The sequence below is a fragment of the Hesperophylax consimilis genome, chromosome 16, assembly GCF_061612785.1.
Source record: "Hesperophylax consimilis isolate HC1 chromosome 16, BYU_Hcon_1.0, whole genome shotgun sequence".
Taxonomy (NCBI): Eukaryota; Metazoa; Arthropoda; class Insecta; order Trichoptera; family Limnephilidae; genus Hesperophylax; species Hesperophylax consimilis.
The window spans coordinates 13,569,479-13,591,692 of record NC_142851.1 but is presented as its reverse complement, the minus strand read 5'-3'; the positions used below and the strand labels follow the sequence as shown (position 1 = coordinate 13,591,692).

At 36.7% G+C, this 22,214-nt stretch overlaps 1 protein-coding gene across 5 annotated transcripts in view; it reads right to left on the bottom strand.

Moving 5' to 3' along the window:
- Positions 1 to 2,348: 2,348 nt before the first annotated feature.
- Positions 2,349 to 22,214, bottom strand: part of MTA1-like (metastasis associated 1-like) — a 172,255-nt gene continuing 152,389 nt past the window's right edge. The window contains exons 8-18 of one of the 5 annotated variants that reach the window (XM_089640921.1): positions 21,499 to 21,632; positions 20,305 to 20,420; positions 19,340 to 19,440; positions 17,788 to 17,994; positions 9,952 to 10,177; positions 7,904 to 8,128; positions 7,326 to 7,448; positions 5,765 to 5,794; positions 4,996 to 5,204; positions 3,459 to 3,556; positions 2,349 to 3,375 (exon numbers count right to left, since the gene is read on the bottom strand). In XM_089640921.1, coding sequence (XP_089497047.1) covers positions 3,204 to 3,375; positions 3,459 to 3,556; positions 4,996 to 5,204; positions 5,765 to 5,794; positions 7,326 to 7,448; positions 7,904 to 8,128; positions 9,952 to 10,177; positions 17,788 to 17,994; positions 19,340 to 19,440; positions 20,305 to 20,420; positions 21,499 to 21,632 — 1,641 coding nt within the window. In that variant the 3' untranslated portion in view covers positions 2,349 to 3,203. Of the gene's footprint in view, positions 3,376 to 3,458; positions 3,557 to 4,995; positions 5,205 to 5,752; positions 5,795 to 7,325; positions 7,449 to 7,903; positions 8,129 to 9,951; positions 10,178 to 17,787; positions 17,995 to 19,339; positions 19,441 to 20,304; positions 20,421 to 21,498; positions 21,633 to 22,214 lie in introns of those variants that run through there. The other 4 variants (XM_089640923.1, XM_089640924.1, XM_089640925.1 and 1 more) reach the window with 4 other exon arrangements.

Here is a 22,214-nt window from a genome sequence, read left to right as displayed (position 1 = left end):
TGAAAACAAGCTCATATGATCCAAGCGGTCAAAAAAAATAAAATATATATATATACATCTTCTAGTTATCATGGTAATTAGTATTATGTATTTAGAAAAAGGTGGGAATGTGAAATAAATGAAAAATGGTAGAACATAGTTGATTATAAAAAGTTTATTTACATACCTACATATAAATTATTTTTTTTTTTCGAAGTATTTATCTATAGTAGATTGCTTAACTCTATTATTGAATTCTTTTGTTGTAAAATTTTGTCTAAACATTACAAATCAAAACAAAACCATCCCATGGACAAAGTAAACACAATTTTAAAACTGTTAAAGTATATCCCTCGAAAAAGCCACTCGAATTCGGATAGTAAAAGTTGCAGCATTCCAAAAGGTTCATACTGTTGATCTTATTTTAAATTGGTGTAAAGGCAATGGATTATACATATTTACTTGTTAGTGATTACTCACTCTTAACTTGACAGTTGAAGACAAAGCTGTGGATATACGCCGTCTCTTTTTTACGCTTTCGTTTACTATATGAACTGAGGGAGAAAGAAAGACTTGTTGTGGTTAATTTTACCAAGCGGTTTGATAAAAGGACACCGCAAGTAATTTTGTTAACCGCAAACTAATGATAGCGGGTTCTTTGCCTCAGAACCGTTTGCGTACTGCAACCCTGCCATGGCACTGCACAGAAAAATCTCACAAAGTCTACGCGGCAAACTGCTTATTAGTTGGCGGATTTTAACTTTTTTGCACGCTTGCTGCTTGCTCCAATGGCATTTGAGATTTGAGAGACCATTGTTATGATGTATTTTCGCCAGGCACAGTCGACTATCGTATATTTTTAAAGATATTTTAATCCTTTTCTAGAAATTCCTTATGAAAATAATATGCGCAGCTCGATATTATGTACCTGTAGGTTCATTTATGGTCCTACCTAACTAGCAGACATCGAATAGCTACGATTTCGCACATAAATAAATGGCTTGATGCTTGAATCAGAAAGTTATATCATACGAGCTGTTTGACGCTGGAATTATGTATAATCTGTGAACGCATCCAAAAACTAGAAAAATCATTTGCGAAGTTTCGTTTCAATCTACATTTTAAATTTATGCATATGTATTTCCTAACCTTCAAACTTAATTTACGACAAATGTCAGATGAAACATGATGCACGGCAATTTTTGATGTTTGAATGAAAAAAACGTAATTATAATGCATATTTTACCATCTCCCCCGCCATATAATCATGTTGTTATGTATTTAAAGGTGAAATATTCCGTATTAACCGTGATCCGATAGATTATCAAAAGTTTTTCGTGTTTTACAAATTCGATGGAATAAAAATTTTATACAATAATATTACGAAACATCTCTATGTTCATTATCAAAGAGAAGATTATTGAAGGAGGCGTCAAATGTATGCAAATGTAGATCTAGCCCACGTTGTCATTAAGGTTGAGTTTAATATAATCTTTCATGTTATTTCGGCCTTAAAGACGCTTGCATATTTGTTACATAATTCCGCATTGTTTATTCGTTCCATTGCTATTTTACCTAGTTAGGGGATTAGGAGACGGGGTATTTGGTTTATTTATTGGATGTTTATTGGTTACGGCAGGTTACGGCTTACGGCCCGGCGGCCGACAAAGGGTTTTATGGTCTCAGGTACTAGGTATGGGTTTCAGTCAACGTCTTTCAATTTATGACTTGGAAAAAGGTTCATTTTAGATATTTTGCGACACAATATTTCGTTTGTGTTGATTTTACCGCCGGATTTCTAAAACCTCTTAAGCGGGAAGCAGTTTTAGCTCTAAAACTTCTTATGTGGGAAAAAATCGTGTTTTTTGTATGGAATTTTCAAGGGACCAAAAATCAAAACTTCTTAAGCGTGAAAACTTCTTAAGTGGGAACTTCTTAAGCGAGTTTTACTGTAGTGACAATTATAGAACAAAACATTTTTGATAAATATTTTGAAATTCTTTAAAAAAATAAATTTTTAAATTAACTTAAAGTTTTACATGGTTCAAAACACAATTTTAATCAAATATATATTTTCTCTATAGATTTAAAAATCCATGTGGTAAAGGGTTAAGGCTGGTTACGCTGACGAGCAAGAGATTAATAAATAGATAAAAGGTGAAACCTTGACAATTTATTCTAGACGTTGAAAAGTTTTCCGTTTTACCTGACTTACAGTGGTTGACGAGAAGATAATAAGAATCTAGCACGGTGGTGTGTACAGTACAGGAATTAATTTAGAATGAGGCTGACAAGTGAATATAATCTTTTTACATCTGCAGCTGAAAGGGAAACAACAAAAAATTAAACAAAGTAGTTTTATTGTTTGAATTTGTGCTTTATTTATGAAAAAAATGTAAATTATCCTACAACGAATCTCCGATTTTAATTAAAATTACATATCAGTATGTACCGAGACAAGTGGGGCCCCCGCTCCCCGCTCCTGGGGCCCCCGGCAAACCGTTAGCTTCAGTCGCACACACGCCACTCGTATTATCTACAGATTTTCTTCAGGATTGTATTATGAAAATACCATTTGTGTTTACTTTAAATTTTTGAATAAAATTTACATTAAAAATTTACATACAATAATTCAAAGTAAAAAATAATTAAATAACCATTCGGAGGAATCGTGATGTTGCGTAAAACTGATTCAACAATTATGTAACAAATATAATTCATAATCAGAATGGAAAAGTCCAACTTCCAATTTATAAGACATGAAAACACAAAAAGTGGAACATAGACATTGTACATAATTTCCTTCCGCGAGGAAAGTGATGTAGATTCCCTCACCGACTCCGGGAACCTTTAGCGAGCGCGGAGCTGATGCTCGCTTTGCGGATGAGACATTATTACCAACACTAAATTACATCACTATATCAAAAACCTTGAATAACTTAAAAATATAATTCGCTTAGTAAAAATCCTAACCTGCGCAGTCAGCGGTATTATCTCTCGTCCAATGTACAAATCACAAGTATTTATTCCAATAATAAACCCATATTAAAAACACCACACAGTTAGCTTGTTCATTCACGGTTCACGGGTGGAACGTGGCAACTTGACACTTGACACAACCCGGGCTATTATTCTTGTCTGTTTAGGAAACAAAGATACACTCGTGGAGACTATCCGAGCAGGGCCTCCATGGTGTACGGGTGTGGGTGGGGGTGTGGGGGGGGTCAGTCCAGGATGACCACCTGCAGGGGCGCGGGGGCGGGCGCGGGGGGCGCTGCGGCCTGTGCGACCGCCCCCGCGCCCGGCAGCGACAGCCCCTTGCCGCCCAGGGAGCGCCAGGGTTTGCGCGCTGCTCGCCGCAGCTCCACCACCGTCAGCGTCCGCCGCCTCACCCTGCAACAATTGCATTACTAGTTAGACACGCAACACACAACGTGTGTTAATCTATATCATGCAATATATCATGTGGAGGAACCAACTTGGCTTGGTCTGTGACGCGGAAGTACAGGTCATCGGGGGCATCCATCCAACTGATGACGTGTCTCCGGCCTCGAGCCCCTCCTGGCTTACCGTTAACCTGCAACAAACAAACCAATTAGAATCTTTCACATGAATAGACAAATGACAGAAGGACATCCAAAATAACTGAAATGATCTGATGCAGTGATTGGACACTCATCTATCAGTCTACAGTTTGAGCTTCAATACCAACTGGTACTGACTTCAATACCAACTGGTACTGACTTCAAACAAAACAAGTCTTGGCCGGTGAAAGGGATTATACTTAAAACGTAATACTAAATCTTAAGGGTAATACAGGGTGTTCGGGGGTAAAGTGCTTCAGGGGATAGTACGATTAAAAAACATAAATAACTTTTTTTGAAATACATACCGAGGTTTTAAGGTAGTTTATGATAAAAAAAAAAGTTGAATTGTTCATATGGGAAAATAAATATACTTCCATGGAAAAAAAAATTTATGGGAAAATAAACATTGAAATTTTGAAAAGTATATTTTCTTTTTTACTTCTACTATCATGTAGAATCACCTCCCAAAGTCAGCACACTTTACCCCGGACACCCTGTGTACATTTTCTACAGTGTGTCTGTATGCTTACAGCACCATTCATTAATTATTTCTCCACGGGGACTGGCAGAAAGGGTGGAATGCAGACCGCCTCTGTATCAATAATAATAATAGAGTTGGCTATTTGCAGATTAGAGTATCTTATTTTATGAAAGTTATGCTTTTGGAGCATAGGTAGAAACAAAGATGGGGCACTGCTCTGTGTTGATGCAATTTATTTATGGGTAATGATGTGCACCCGGGAATATTCCCCGCCGTTAATATAAATTCCCTAAAATCGTGTTTTTTTTTTTTTTTTTACTAAGAAAGTAATTCAAAATGAAGTTGTCTTGTAATTGTTTATATTTTGATAAAAATGCACTATATTTAATGAATTAATAACAACAGTAAAATTAGTTTTTAGATAATATAAAAATGAAAAATGAGCTTCAAAGCCACACTAGATACCCGTCCTTGTCTGTACCTTGGCATCACACGCTTATCGGCCGACCGCAAATATCAACATTTCGGTACTCTTCGGTATTTTCCAAAAATTCTAAAAGTTGTCCTCAGCACGTTCCAATCATAGATATATTTAAAGATCTTATTAAATTCGATTGTAGGAGACTTAGGACGGGTTGTTTCGGAGAATTTGAACAATTCATCAAATTTCAACGTTCATTTTCGGGTTCTGTGAAATAATTGTTCAAGTTCTGTTATTATATCATTGTAGGCTAGTTGCTTGACAAAACTGAAATAAAAACAGAACTTGAAAAAATCATTCACAGAACTTGAAAATGGACATTGAAATTTGATGAATTGTTCAAATTCTACGAAACAACCCGTCCTAACTCATAGACTGTTAGTCAGGGATTTCACAATTTGGATGAAAATTCCTGTGATATTCCCGGGTGGTCCCTTGTTTGTATTTTATATGATGGTGATACTGACGTGTGTGAATATGTGTTTGGGCAGGGGCTGTCCGGTGGCCTGGGCGCGGGCGCACATGGCGGCGTACTGCTCGGCTGAGGGGCGCTGCATGGGCTGCGGGTGCTTGTTGGGCCGCTTGGCAGGCGGGGGCGCGCATCGCGAAGCCTCCGCTCCCCCGCCGCCCCCCCCACCACCCGTGGCCGCCAGTCCGCCTCCCTCCACTGCGCCCCCTGCAAAGCAACAAGTTCCAGTTAGACACGTTAGGTTAATGGTCAGCCAATAGTCATTTCTTCCAAAAGAATACCACTTGAAAACTTTCACTTTATCTTTTGAAAAAGCAGTGCTCAAATCCAGAGGGGCTTTTGACATAAATTTCTCTTAGATTTAATTAACATCAAATTGACGATTTTAGATTTTCATAAAGTTGTGATTAGCTGTCATGTTGTTGTGCTCGTCAGCTGGCCACAATTTGATAAAAATCAACAAACGGTTGAGAAACTGCGGTTTTTTTTTTACTGTTCAAATGTAAAAAAAAAACAAAATGGCGCCGATTGTCGATTTGATGAAATTTGAAAGAACCCATTCAAAATAGTAGACAAATGAACTAATCAATCGTTTTGCAGACTACTACAAACTACATAATAATATTGTATTTCTGTTTAGGTTCGAAGGGCTTTAGAAAAAAGTTATGAAATATTTTGAAATTAATAAATTTTTGAGTTGAAGTTTTGAATCAATGAAAAACCATTATTAATAAAACATGAGAAAAAAATCTCACTTTGTCACTCACCGTCATCCCAATCCAAGTCAGAGTAGAAGCCAACAGACGCAAACAAACAAACTATTAGTCCACCATCCGGCACAAAGGAATATCCACACCGGACCAAACATTGGACAATTTCATTTCTAAATGGATATTTCTTTGCCGCAGATGGATTATTAAGATTTTTGGTTTTAAATTTACATTTGATGTTGACAATCAATCACATATTATATAAACAATAAAGAATCACCACAAAAAATTACATGCTATTAAAATACAGTTCAATTTTCTTGTAACAACTGGGACTTTTGTGTATTTCTCTGTAAAGTAAATGGCAGATATATTATTAACCATTTTAAAAGTAATGTATTTTTAATTCCAGTTGCTTTATTGGGAAAGTACATACAGAAGAGAATAATAATATACAATGATACATGTGTCAACCGAGTGAAGGGTTACTAGTATACAATAGATTAGTGAGATTCATTTTATTGAAGGGAAATATTGTGAATAAGATTATTGTACAACTCTAAGAAAAAGAAAGTGCGCTAGATGGGTTAATGTTTTGAAATTGAAGTTGTTTAGTAATAAGAGTCGGTTGTCACTGCCAATCTGTCACCCGCATACCAGCACCACTTTCCTGTAGAAAAATACCTGAGGACCGTGAACCTTTGGCTCTTTGCTAAACATATAATACTGTAGAACCCTGTTAATTCGAAATCTGAGAGACATCAAAATAATTAATTCAATTAAAAATTTTAAGAAAAAAAAATTCATGAAAAATCGAGTTTCCTGGCCGACCTTTCAAATTCACATAGAAATTAAAAATAAATGAAATTTTTTTAATTTGCTTTGTATGAAAATCGAATTTTCGTGGCAGATTACTGGCACGGGCGGATTTACAAAATAATTATATGAATTAGGACGATATTTAACCACGTAAATCGACATTTTACCGACACGACTGCAATTCAGATAATTAATTTTCGCAAAATTTCAATTTTTTTTAATTACTCATAAAAGTTTTTGTAAATGGACTAACATAAATTTCGAATTATTGGGGTTTGAATTAACGGGATTCTTCTGTTATACATTTATATAATATTATTCTAAACATTATTATTTATTGAAGAAGGCAGATAGGAGTTTACGCAGAGAAGGATTTGCATTGACATTGTTCTCAATTCCTACCCCAAAGGTATTAAGTAAATTGTGGGACAGAAGGGACATGGGAATAGAAGGGTTAAAAGAACCAATAAATTGGGATTATCTCAGGATTTTGAAAATGGGCATCAAACCAGGGAGTGCTGCCTGCAGATTTGAGTGCAAATGTTTGTATTGCACTGCAGCATTTGTTCAAATTTTATTATTACGTGCATCAGGCCAAGCAGGTGGCAGTCATGCCTTTCCACCATACCAGAGTAGAGAACAAGAGTGTTAGTTGGACAGACTCTCGACAGATACACGGATAGAAATGCGTTTCAGCAGTAAGGTCAGTTTGTATTATGTTTCTGATCAGTGGGTAGAGTAGGAAGTAATTGGTCTAGAAGTGTATTAGTGAAGAGGGTGGGGATGTGGGTGGACTTACTGTCGACACCGTTGAGGTCGTCGTAGCGCCGCTTGAGCGCCGGCGAGGGGGAGATGCCCGGGGCCGGCCGGGTGCCCTCTGCTTCCACCTTGTTGGGAATGCGCTCGTAGATTAGGCTGCCATCTAGGGGAATTACACACAAACAAATACTGTGAGACAAGATGGAATATTGTATTTATTTGTAAAGATATTTACATTTGTGCACACTAATTCAATAATCGGTTAGATCAGTGCTTCTCCAATCAACATTCGTAAATTATCCACACTTTGGGAAAACTCCAATTTTTCTTTGTATGTTATATGCTTCTTGCAACGGGCTTGAGATGGGTGGCTTCTTGCTCCTGTCTGTCTTCATGCTATGGTTACCAAGATATGATTAACCACTTACACTTAAATTCCTTATTAGCAGGTGTGGAGTTTCTCGAAAAACGACAGGGTCACAGGAAAGTGGGTTATCAGGGTAGAAAGGCCTTCTTCCTTTCACCACAACCGCTACGTCGAGGGTAGCGCAGTTGAAAACTAAGGAAGACATTAAATAAATAAATAACTACTGGTTTAGGGATATAGAATGATCTCACCTGCTGCCTTGGGCGGCTTGGGGAAGGACATCTTGAGGGGCTGTGGCATGCGGTCCTTGGGTGTGAGGCGCAGCCAGGCGTGCTGGGGCGCCCCGGGAACGTGCTGCACCGTGGGGCCGGCGAGGCGCTCTGCCACACGCGCTACTTTCCCCCGCGCACGCTCGCCTCGTCCCGCCGCCAGCGTGGCCAGCTCCGATGGGCACATTCCCGCCATGCCTACGCTGCCTGCAACACGGAAATACATTGATTAACATATAGATTAGTGATTAATAGAAAACACGCTGACAAAATATGTACTAACAAAGCACCCATCACACTGTTTCGCCGTGACTTACAGGATGGACCACAACACATCTGGTCACTAAACAGTTCATTTTAAGCAATTTAAACCGTTTCAAGCTACGTTTTGACGCAGAATGGAGGTCTTTCACTAGGGTAATACAGAAAACTTCTACCATGCTGATTTTATAATATTTACGATAAAACACATTTTGAACTAACTAATCATCACGCCATTTCCCACATGGCACACACTTCTTGCTTTATTCAAATTCATAACATCGTCTCATACATTCTCTATTTGTTATTTTCCTGACATGAATCGACTAAAATATTTGATCTGAGATGCCTTCCTCGAGATTATTTGACTTCTACCACCGTCGCGTCACATATTCCTCCTTCCACTACTTTCCCTGTTAATCTGCTATACACGTCCAAACCAACTAAGCGTCCCTTTCTTAATCTTGTTCATTGCCTATTCATTGTATTCTTTCCGGATTTACACATTTGTAATACTAATGACAATGGTTGCTTTATTGTGATTGTCAATACTAATATTATGAAAAGATATGAGATTATTTAGAGGTTGCAACAATGGTGTTGGATAAGTAAGGTGGGGCCATTCCATTAGGGTAAAACAATGAACACAAACACGACAATGTTAGCCGGTGATAAAACCTAAAGCGGCGATAAGAACCAACAATGGAATTAACTTATGAAATTGCCAATGAGCATTGTAACTTTACAAGCAAAATGGCATTTATTCATTTTTAGAATGTCAACTGTTGAATATAAACGTTGGAAATAACTCAAACGTCGCAGCGTTGACACAAAGAATCATATTTGGATGATTTGTATAAAACTGTTTTATTGAAATATGTCCTCAAGGGCACTGTTGAGCCGAATATACATTACGAAACTTTTCACGTGTTAACGTGTTTCATCATGCATGCATTAATTTTATGAAATCGAATTATTTACAGTCCCCACGCAATATTTTGTGTCATGCAACTAAGTTCATCATGTAAAATGTGATGAAACTCGTGTCACAAAAACGCTTCTGCTGAGTAGAAGCATTTTATTATGCATAGCAAAAGGCTGATGGTGATGTAGTTGCTTTGATATTGAAGATTTCACGGCACTAAAATTATTGCAATTACCCAACTGTTTGGTGTGATGAAATTCCAACATGCATTAAAGTACTTAAGGAATATAAATTTGACTTTATATCAATTATATCCAACCACTGATAAATTTTTTCATCAATAGCGTTGAATGTTGACGGCATCTAGCTGTTATTTCCTAAGGCTACTTATATTTTGATACGGTAATAGTTAGAATCTTAAATCATAAGCCTCCGTGGACGAGAGGTGAGGTTCTCGACTTGCAAGCTGAGGTCACGGGTTCAAATCCCGGCGTGCGCAAGTTAATTTTATTTGATGAATTTGTGTTATTTCACAATTTATTCATTTGAAATAATGTATAATATACTTGCCGCACGTTCCAGAGTGAAAGATACTCTCAGTATCAAGACCATTCAGAATTGAAACATTACTTGAGATGGCTTTAGCAGTGTTTGGTGACCAGATCTGAATATCCAGGTATTCCCCAACCTTCCTCTTCCCATCTCCTTCCCCTCCCAGCGACCTTCAGCCTCACAGCACACCCGAATTGGGGATGCCATAGTCTCACTGGCTCCAGACGGTTGGGAGCCTTGTGCGGTATTCACATTAAAAAGAAAAAATAAACATTGGGTGTGATGTACTCACAATCGTGCTTGACTTGGTTGATGTTGACAGGCGTGAAGGGAGCGCGCGCGATGCGGCGTGGGCGGCGCAGGGCGCGACTGAGGCGGCGCGCCAGCCTAGTGAGCGGCGAGGTCCGCAGGTAGAAGGCGGCGCGTGTCTTCATCACGGGGCGCGGCGAGCCCGAGCGGAGCGACGTGCCGTGTACACCGGCCACATGGCGTGCCAGCTGCGCCTTCAACTTGAACTCCTAGAAAGAAAACATAATATATACAGACCGCCATGCGCAAATAGGGTTTGATTTGTCAATAGTTTACTAGCGTTCGTTGGTCACTCGCCTCCTTCATTCCGGACAAAGCTAGGGAATGGACATACAAACTACAGAACACATGGTAGAAGAATTTCCCCTATGACACTTGACCAACCAACTTGAACCAATTGACTCCCGATACTATCGAATGACTGAATAACTTCAGCATTCCACTTTGACCTCCATCAACTCTCCTCCACCACAAAAAGGAGAAGAATTAAAACGCTAACAGAGTAAATTCTCGATCGATCATTCCATGAATAGATGTTTTCCCGCATTTGTCATTCATTTATTTATTTATTTTTTTACTAACGCCGATTATAGCGGCTTTTACAAAAGAATAACAAATTGTTTTACATATGAATACAGAATATACATAGATAAAAAAAAAAAAAATATATAAAATACATAAAAGAGAACAATAGAAATAGTAGTATCAACATAAAAAAGTACAATGAGTAGGTTATTATAAATGCAATACAACATAGTATAAATTTTGGATAATATGTAATGAGTGTTCAGAAATTAATACTTTAAAACTGTATTTGATTATAGTCAATCTGAGAAGCGCTGACAGACAGTTTTAATTAAGTAGTGTTTGTATGAGATTAAACTAGCAATGTTTACAGGTTCATCCAAAACATATTTATTTCCAAGTACATGTAGGCGATTCATTATGGAATTGAGTTCAGCGTTAGATCCTGTATTGTTGCAATGATAGGGTAATTTGAAACAAACTGATCGACTAGGTACATAGAAACATATTAACGAAAGAAGTTCAGGGGAGTTCAACAGGTTGGTAACGATTTTAAATAAATAAAATAGGTAAAATATTCCGAAGTTCCAAATTAATTTCCATAAAAAATACATTGCATTGATCGTTCCAAACCATATTTCGTATCTAAATGCTTGGTTCCAATAAATGGTACTCTTAAACGAGCGGAACATTCAAAATTTTTGATATTAGTAATTAGTGGTCGTTGCGGCGTCAAACACGGCGGCGCACGCGAGCGATCTTTTTAAGTGTGCGAAAAACCTTCAAAAACTAGAAAACACATTGACCTTGAAGGGCTAATCCTGCCACAGTGGTAAAGGGTCGAAAGAGAGCATCTAAGTGTTGTTTTGCATCAACAGTGATTGCAAGGCCCTCACACACATTGGCAAATCGCTGAAGCCTCTGTAGTATTTTGAAAACTTTACCCGTAAAATATTACGCAAACAAAAAAACATGGATGACTCCGATGACTACAAAGATTTTTAATTTGTTTTTGAGGGACCTTGATGCAGCAATGGGAGTAAAACAATATTTTTTATTATTATTTGTAAATAACTATGCAGTTCACCTAAGTGACATAACATTTGTATGAATATAGCATTTTTCTATATTTCCGCATTTGTTGTTTTTTTTTCCCTTCAAAAAAAAAGGTCCCTTCAAAAACGATAGATAGAGTTTTCGCTGCATTTTATAATTTTAATTATTTTCCAGCTGCTAAGATACGTTAAGTAGCTTGTCAGTGGAAGTATATAGAAAAATAATAATAATGGGTTACAAAAAGTTAGTACACAAATGAGACAAATATATATTTTGCAAGTCAATACCATAGTAGTAAAAATTACAAAATCGACATATACAAAGAAATTACTTCCCAAAACCCTTGTTTTAAACATTGGCATAATAATAACAATCATTGCATGAAGGTGTATTCTGTTCTCTGGCGATTACACTTAACTAAAATAGGAATGAAGAAAGTAATGGCTATAATAAAATGTCACCTAAAACATGGGTTTTATCCACTCGAGCGATAGTTAAAAAAAACTCCATTACATTTACACGCGTCCAGTTTGGGATTTGGCCACGCTTATTTCACGAAATATATAAGCTGCTTATTGTCATTTAAAGCAAATTAATCCTCCTATGATTCACAGTTTATTCAATATTTTAAGGTTTTACAAAACAAATATCGTTAAATTTACTAAAATGTAAATTCTGTATGTACCATAAATTGCCGTACCTTGTTTTATTTGGGGCAATATTGAATATTATTGTTTTTGTATGTTGTCTATGGTCTACTGGAAATGTAATTTTTAACGTGTAAGCAGATATTCAATTCTTAGAAAGCAATTTAAAATGGCGTCTACACGGTACAAAACATTGACATCTTTTGGTGTTCTATAGAAGCTCAATCAAGATAGTGACTAAACATATTAGCGGATTGTGGAAGTTTTCAATAAATAAAGACAACTTTATTTAAAATAATAAGCATATTGATTAGAATCTTGTTTTTAATGAGAATTTTCTAAAATAATAATATGAAAATAACCAATAAAACTAAAATCCATACCAGCAATTAATCTAAGCTCTAGTTGAAAAAATAATTTTTTACCTCAAGTGAGATCCTGCGATATTTTTTAAAAAAGCGTGTTCCTTCGAAATAATCACAAACATGGCAAAAATACATCAATTTTGTCTGACCATTTTCTCTTGCAATGAGAGAAAAAACTGGTGGGAACACTTTCTTAGAATTCGACATTGTCGGTATCTGACTCCAAGATATAGATCACAAATGACTTTTAAACTTTCGAGATTTTAAAATGAGAACTAGCGTAAATTCTCAACAACACTATATAATTTAATACAGGGAAGGATATACAGCTGCACTGTACAACGTTAGAACGCAAATGACTCCAATGCACCATTCCAATACGCAGTAGAAAATACATAATCTTAATGAGTCAGTCTGCCGTACTTAGGTTACCTACAAATAACTCTAGATAGCTTAGAACAATGGGAATCATTATTATTATTTAAGAAACTGTTGTGTTGTTTATGCACGGACATCGCGTCAGCCTTGCGTGTGTATTGGACATGGTGTCAGATTATGGTATTGTCAGATATGTGGCTGAATCATATTACAGAAACTAAACGTTCTTCATTGTATGCACATGTGCATATACAATGTAACTAACTAAGGTTTTATGATCTCACCCCACAGATGCTTTAAAATAAAGTTTCTTTAAATTAAAAAAAACTATTAATTCTACAATCATATCTCTAAAAGTTTTGCTGTATTCTTATAACTTGAGCATTTGCCTAACAAATCAGTAAATTAGAGGCTTTCTTCAAAGCTTTAGGATATTATGCTATTGCAATATAATAATACAATGAATCACCGTTTTCATGAATTTTAAACAGGCTTTTAAAGAAAACATTAAACCATTTTCAGCTCGCTGTCATTCCACCATTAGGTAGGTCACTGTAATATTAATTTATCTCTCATGAATTAGACAAGAAACCAAATTGTTTGAATGGTTTTTTTTTTTTTTGTGCGGTGGTTCCGGCCAGAACGCACAGCACTTCGCTTTCCACACTCCGCTTTCGTATTTTACTGGCCAAATTGATTTCCCCCATCTCGTGAGTAGTTCCCACGACCTTAAAGCAATCTATGATTGTGTTTCGACTGGTCAACACTTCATGGCACACGCCTGTCAGCTGCCCCGTTAAATTATATTATATTTTTCAATATCAAAGAAGAGGGTTGAAACTCGGGCTAAGCCAGTAGTAACTACTAGCAGTGGCGGTTCTTCCCTTAGGTCAATTGGTGTTTACCAAAATAACTGGTCTTATTCTTAATTTATTTGAAATGAACAGCGAAACAGCTGCAAGCAGCGGCGGCGAGTGACGAGCAGTGACATCTGTTGTCTCTAATAAAAGCTTTCATTCGCAAGTCCACATGATTCACTGGGTCAATTTAAAGAATGTCCCCTTTGGCATCTTCTGTTCCTATGAGCGCCATAGAATAAAAAAGATGGCAATATGTCTTTCGTCGAAATAAAAATTAGGTAACGAAGAAATCTTGGAGCGCTTAGGTCATGGACGTGAGGGAGACAGTACGATGAATATTATATGTTTTAAAGAGATGATGACATAAACATATTTCAGTTTTTCATTTTACACTCTTGTCGTGTGTGGCACATTGGTTGTTTTTCACTTGCTTCGCACCTATCTTTGGATACTGCGGAAGGGCGTTTCAAAATCTTATTGTGTTAACAACTATGTTACTATAACCAATGTTGTGCACAACTACATAAAAAATAATTTGCCGTAAGTACATGGATTGTGTAGTTATTTCCAATTTACTATATTAACCTAACACCTATTTAGAGTCACAGACTTACAAATTGATATAGATAATAATGTATGGGCATTTTTCACAATAACAAATAAAGATTATAGTCACACTTTTTTTTCAAATGATCTACCACGCCTGAATCCCTAGAGCTGCCTATGACTACTAGTATTATATAACATTATTAGATTGAGCTATAGAAATGTTTACCAAGAGAAGTAACCTTTGTGCACTGAATCTCCAACACGTAATGGCAATCTAACCTAACCTTCGGAGCTTAGACATGAAGCAAGAGTACTGAAAAAACATAAAAAACCAGTTATCTGAGAGTGAAGTCTTATTGCTAAACTACTCCATGCACATCTAAGTAGGAACATGTTCAGGTTATTTTGTAGGGCATAGCATTTCAGAATATCTCCTGCCAAACCAAGCAGCTTCTGTTGTATATTATTTCCATTGCAAAAAGTGTAATACGATTGTAAGGGCCTTTTTCAACAGCAAGTTTTCGATGCCCGACGATTCAAATATCTTGGCGACTGCTGAGATCTGTTCGAAGGTCCGTACACAAACACACATTGCTGACATTATGTAAACTCATCGGTGACGCCAGTCATCCGTGACCAGCAGGGAGAGGCTGTCGCCACTCACATAGTCGAGACTTCAAATACGGCATCACTTGTGTAAGACAAAACAGTCAACAAACAATGACAGGATATAAAAATGGTAGCTATAGGAACTGTTTGGCTGTGAGCGAGGTTATGAAAATTCAAAAAATTTGTGGCAACGTGGGACTCGCGATTTCAGAAACAATGGCAAGTTGTTTGTGATGTTGAGTACACAACATGAGTATCAGACACTTGCGTATGCCTGTGGAAAAATGGTCTAATTGTTGTAGTTTTTAAAAATAGGTTGTTTTGACTCTTGCGGACTTGTGGAGATGAGTTCTGTGTTCATTTAATCTTACCTGATGTGGAGTAACTGTAAGCAATTAAATTTAAAAAATTCTCTTAACATTTAACAAAAACGGATAGTGATTTCAACACTTTCTGCCTACCTTTTCTTCTTCTTCAAAGCATGCAATTCAATATACTGGCTCTGATGCAGTGATAACATTTTTATTTTACAATTATACCTTCTTTAGACTTCTACTTCCACTGCCTTTAACATTAACATTTTTACAGCGTTCCAGCAGTCAAGGTGAAGAGAAGACAATAATTCCCAACAAAGATGAAGAATCAAAAGCAAATAGATGGATGTTTGGAGCGTTTTAATTTAAAATGCATTATACAAAACAGTATTATTTAATTTCACACACTTATCTATTTTTTAAATTTATTCATTCTCTAAAGTACATAAACACAATAAAAACACAAGCAACTCATTTCACAAAATAAAAACCTGAATGAACCAGTAGCAGCACAGTCAGATATTAGTTAAGTTATTATTATAATGATGGTGTGTTAAAGCGCCCTGGAGACAATCAATATCAAAAGTTATGTCAATTCATGCCATTGATGTGATTTACAATTGCTAATTGATTGTTCACCATGGCGAATGAAGCGAGTGACAATTATTGGCACTACATTGATGGAGGGAATGATGTGTATTATGATTGAGCGCATGACGATCATTCGTTCAATTACTCTATCTACCGAGCACTTTGGAATTCAGTTTCATTGCAGAACGAGATTTGTTTTACTTATTATTCTGGACAATCGCTTTATATTGTGATTGTCCAGAAATGTTGAAAGTAAGTTACACACACAGATATTGTTTTCGCAGACGTCAACAAAGCAACTGGGGTGAAAATATTGACAGGTTTATTGAAGTTCCATCAATCACACGTCAATTAAAATTGTCAATTGACATTGATCGTCTCCGGACCTCTTAACCCTTAGAAGATGGCTAATATTTTGTAAATATCTCTGAAAATAATATTTGAAATAATTGACAGGCATCTACAATGTCAACAGTTTACTAAGGAATTTTCTAGAACAATATTGAAATAAGTTCAAAACATCTAAAACCTAGCTCTTTACACTGCACATTGCAGTGCACCTGAAAGTAGTAATGAATTCACTGAACTGCTATTGCAGTTGGTCGTATCCTAAGGGTTAAGCTTAAGGCAGCAACAAAGCTGCTGAGGTGAACAGAAGAGAGGTGAACAGACAATAAGTGAATATGTTTGTTATATTTTAAGCAGTTTATTTGTAAATGTCTATAGGAACAGAAAATTTGATCAGAGATTTAATACAAATAAATTAAATAACCAGAAAATAGCTACCAAACCTCACTCACTCCCTCAGGAAACACAGCATGAGGGAGTCTGGTTTATGTTAGGTTTATGTTGGTTGACAAGCTAAAATAACAAGTTATCTTCTTCCACTGATCTCAACTGTATCATATTCAATAGAAGGGGTAATTTAATAAAGGGATGATTCCACAGCGTCGGGCTTCTTCTTTAGATTTTTAAACTGTTCTGCAAGAATTCAAGATATAATTTTGATCTCTTTTGGGAACAGCTCATAGAAATCGTTGTATAATTTCCAATATTGTCATGGATACAAAATATAACGAAAACGGTGTTAAAAAGAGAAAACACCAAACTTCAAATCTAGAAGTTAACCACACAAAAATAATAATGTACACCTTCATTAGAGCAAAGGTTTGGACGGCAATTTGAGAAAAAAAAATTAAATTTTGTAAATTTTTTTATTAATTATTTATTATGAAACTAAAAAAAGAGGTGATGATGTTTATGTTTATAATACATTTGCTAATAAAATGTGTTTTTTTTTTGGTTATCAGTAATTTTAGTTCAGTGTTTAGATGAAAAAACACAGGTGAGCCATATTTAAAACTTTTTACGTTTACATTAAAAAGAGTATTTCAAAAACAGTTTTTAGTTTTTGGATACATTCAGGAACATTCCATTTGGTTTTTATTGGGAAGTGGAAATACTCTGACCTTCTGACAGAATATGCCAGAAGCCCGAGGGTTTAACTAAGATATGAATGAATATTATGTAAGCAGAAATGAAAAGGAAGACTCATTCGCACTCATTCTTATTTTCATTTATACAATTAATCTACAATCCGTAAATTAATCCTCAGATTTGCTGGGTATTTAGAAGATCCTTTATGATGAACAGAATTCCAACTGTCTGAGCCAGAGGGACTATGGCATCCCATATTGGGGTATGTTGAGACCGAAGGGAATGGGGAAGGGATGGAGATGGACAAGAGGAAGGTTGGGCAGTACCTACCTGGCAATTCAGATCTGGTCACCAAACACAACCATGGTTGTCTTTCACCAGGGCAATACTGATTGTATCTGTCACCGATTTCACTGAGCGAGCATGCTTGCGTTTCCATCACCATTAACCATCACTAATGAATGTTTGTTTGCAATGTGCGTGTTTACCTTGCCGCAATTGGCTATGGAGCAGCGGTGGGGGCGGTGCGAGAAGGCCGAGTGCGCCCCCGGGGGGCCCTGCGGCTCCTCGCCGTCACTGCTGCGCCCGGCCGACAGGGGTCCCCGTGCGCGCACCGCGCCGGCGCCCGCACTGCCCGGGCCCGCGCTTGTCAGCGAAACGGCTTCTGGCTCTCCTTCACATACGCCGCCTGCCACCTGTTGCGTATAAATTAAAGTATAAGTCACGTTTTTATAAAATAAATCAACCATCCATCCATCGTCGGATGAAGATCTTGTCAAGCTTGTTTTACTATCTTCAGGTTTGTGTGACAATCACAACATTTTTTTTCATGACTAGATAGGGAATTGAAACCCAGACAGCTCTTTCTTACTCTAGATGCCACAGAATTATTTTATCAAATCTGCTGTATTGGACCTAGGGATACATGCGGTTTTGCTTGCTTCTTTAGTGGGGATGATTCATTTGCGGTATTGACTTTAACCGAGTGCAAGCAGTTGTGCGCCAATCAATGCAGCTTGAGCCTTTCAGCTGAAAGCAATGACATTATAAATTTATAGACACGTTATTGAGTAACAAAATGTGTCCAGTAACAAACGCACATACATTTCCAGTAAATTCCATTGGTAGTGAAGACAAAGATAAACAATCAAAGAATATGTATGTATGAAAAAACAGATTGACGACCAGGCAGCGTTTACATACTTAGTTGCGTACTTTACTATATTCTACATCACGGGTGCGATTGAGATTAAACTACGCTTACATGTTTAAACTAAAATGAATACGGAACACTGTTTAAGATGACCTAATGCTAGAGGGTTGTCCTTCTTATACTTGTGAGTTGCTACGTTTGCTATCTAACTTTCTCCAATGGCACTTGAAATCAATCGGGGAATTTGCATGTAGATACATTTACACTCGAAATGTTATTGCTTGGCTCTGACTAGTGTTTGCCGTGTAAGGGTACCTATACATTTGCAAGCGAACCGTACCACGAATTACGGGAAAGGAACGAATCAACTGCAAGTGATTCACGCCGACGTCACGCCATTTGCGGTTGCTTCGTTTCTTTCCCATTAGTTGAGGTTCAGTTCGGCTTGCAGATGTATTACGTAGCATGATGGAAACAGTTTCTCATCACATGTAATTTGCGTGTATATACATTTACACATGAAATGTTATTGGTTGGCTCTTACTAGTGTTTGCCGTGTAATGGAAACAGTTTCTCATCACATACAGGAGTGTAATTTGCGTGTACGTACATTTACACATGAGATGGTTTTGCTTGGCTCTTACTAGTGTTTGCCGTGTAATGCAAACAGTTTCTCATCACATACAGGAGTGTAATTTGCGTGTACATACATGAAGTTGATTCATAAGTTAACATTTTTTTTATAGAAATAAATAAATATACTTACCAAATAAAAACATTAAATTTCTACAATTTCATTCCAAGTGAGGAGTGCATTTTTAATGTAGTAAACTTGAGTCACCTTGAGGTTGTTGTGAATTTCACATTAAAAAAGAAATAGTTCTTACTTTGAAACCGCCATATTTTTTCCAGTACTGCCAACATGAGGAACATAGTCTACTTTGGAGTTGTGAGGGACCCCACGCATACCATTGAGAAGATGATGTCGCTAAATATAAAAATTGATAATTATTTTTAAGACAAATATTCAATATACAGTAAAAAATATTCAATCTCCCCAAAAATATACTGATAAATTCAGTTAGCAAGTTCAGAGGGGTTAATTAATACCAATAATTTGTGAGCACCGTATGCCTGTACATGATTTGTGAGCACCGTATGCCTTTACATGATTTGTGAGCACCGTATGCCTTTACATAATTTGTGAGCACCGTATGCCTTTACATAATTTGTGAGCACCGTATGCCTTTACATGATTTGTGAGCACCGTATGCCTTTACATAATTTGTGAGCACCGTATGCCTATACATGATATTAAAATATGCAATTGGATCATAGCGCTTTTTTGAAGATACACTCTTTTACTTTTGAACCATGTTATTGTTATAATTAAATATTTTATTGGAGCGCATTGCATTTTTATTATTATTTATCAGACTACATACTATGCTTTTGATCAGTATATATCTGGGGGCATTTCTTCTGATGCGAAACATTAAGTATATTACAGGAGAGTCAAAAAAACCAATTTTGAAACAGGACAATGAAGGTGGACCCTCCAAATAATCATATTTATTTATAATAATAATCATTAATGCACACAATAAATAAAAAGAAATCAGAGCCTCCTTGTATTTTCTGGCTTAAAAATGCGCTTTTTCATTCTCCCATAAGATTTAAAAAATTTCACACTAAATGCGCCCAATGACGATAAGTACAAAATTTTATTTTAAAAATATAACACATTTAAATGTCAAGGAAAATAACTAGAACCTCATTTCCATTTCACGATTTGAGGTTGATAATATTATGTTTCAGGTGGTAATTTAAAAAATAATATCAAATTGTTTACCTTGGCACGAACTGCAGATCTCTCCGGATGTGAGGTTCACCGCTGAGCCATTTGTACCGCCGTTCATCACATTATTTGCCTTATTATTATTTATTATCGCTGGGTTGGGTTTGTTACTGTAAAAAAATAATTTCACCTTGAAATACAAAAAAAAAAACTCTTCAACTGATAAACAACTAAATGTTCCAAATAAAATGAAACATAACCGCAAATGCACTGAACTCTTTTTGATTTTAAAAATTTCACGTCTATCAACCATCATGACGCATGTGATTTGAGATTTTCATAGCCAAAAGTATTATAGTGATTTTAGGGGTATTATGCCGTGTTGCACTATCTCCTTCTTTAGCCAACGTTTTTGATAGCATCACAGTGTCCATCATCCTGGACATGGCATTATTATGCCATGTGCATGATGGGTTTTGGGTATTCCCCAAAAATAAATTACTTTAATCATAATACCTATTTATGCAAACAGAAACTAGCCTAACCTAGTTATTAATAATTGATTTTTGATCCTAAGATGTTTTCACAATCAAAAGGTTGCAAAAATCTATTTCATTTGAATTTTAAATAAATAGAGACTTGGGGGCCAATGCAACAATTTTCGTTCAGATTTGCCTATAAGGGAAGTTACATTACGTTAAGCACAAATTCAGTTAAATATTATTTTGAATTTTAACTCTCAACTTTCGGAGAATAAAAGTAATTAGGTAATTTTTCAAGGGCAAAAGATAAATTTGAAGAGTTTAATGAATTCATAGAAGTTGTGCCCGAGCCACACGAGGCTAGTATTTCAAGCCAGGAGGGCAAGCTAGAGCAGTTTACACAATGCTAGGAAATTTTATGCTAGGAACAGGTAACAACAAGTCCGTGGCGACACACAACACTAGATCTTTTACTAGCTTCGCCGGCCACACAAAGCTAAACACAAAGCCAGGATAGTAACTTCAGTGGCAGGGGGGCGCTACTATCCTGGCTTGAGATGCTAGCTTACTTGCTTCCTCACTAGCTTAGTAGGTTGAAACAAAGCTAGTTCTGTTTACATGTAGATATAGTTTCTAGTTTGCTAGTTTGCTAGATTACTATGGTTAGCTTGCTGGTCCTGGCTTCAAATACAAGCCTCGTGTGGCTCGGGTATTAGTGACAATAAGGTGTTAGTAATATAAGTATGAAACGACCACAAACACTCACTAGTTGGGAATGTAGACCTGCTTCAGCTTAGACTCGGCTTCCACCGCCTTCACCCTCTTCTGCTGGACGTAACGGTCTGTTGTTTTCCACATGTAGTAGTACTCCACTATATTCTTCAGTGTCTTCCACGGCAACTAGAAATGTTACACAAAGATTGTTAGGAATATATAAAATCAAACAAAAAGTTTCGGTCTTGATCAAAACAAAAGGTACACAATTTTTCAATGACACCAAACCATGTGCCAGCTCTCAACACAGCAGCGAAACAGGTACAGTATATTACCAATGTAGTAATGTATTAAATAAAAATGAATAAACAAAATAAAACATAAAGCAATACCATTTAATTAACATAATATGATTATGCGTAATCTGTAATATTACATATTATTTGACATTCATAATGTTTATTCTTCTTTGTACGGTTGGAAAGATTGAAAATGGTTATTCAGGTTTGTTGAGGTTCATTCAATGGAATCTGGCTTTACATGGAATCTCCCGCAGGAAACTAAAAGTGAACATTCTCCAATATTGCACTATGTGAGTTGGGTCAGCGTTCAAATCTGTTTTAGCAAATTTAGAAATAATTGAGATATCTGTCTATCATTGGTATGCGAAATGGGCTGAGTCAGCGGCAGCCGGCTAGCTCGGCCTCAACACTTCGAGGAGTACAAAATGACAACACGCCTGTTTGACCCACAGACAGTTTGTTAGCG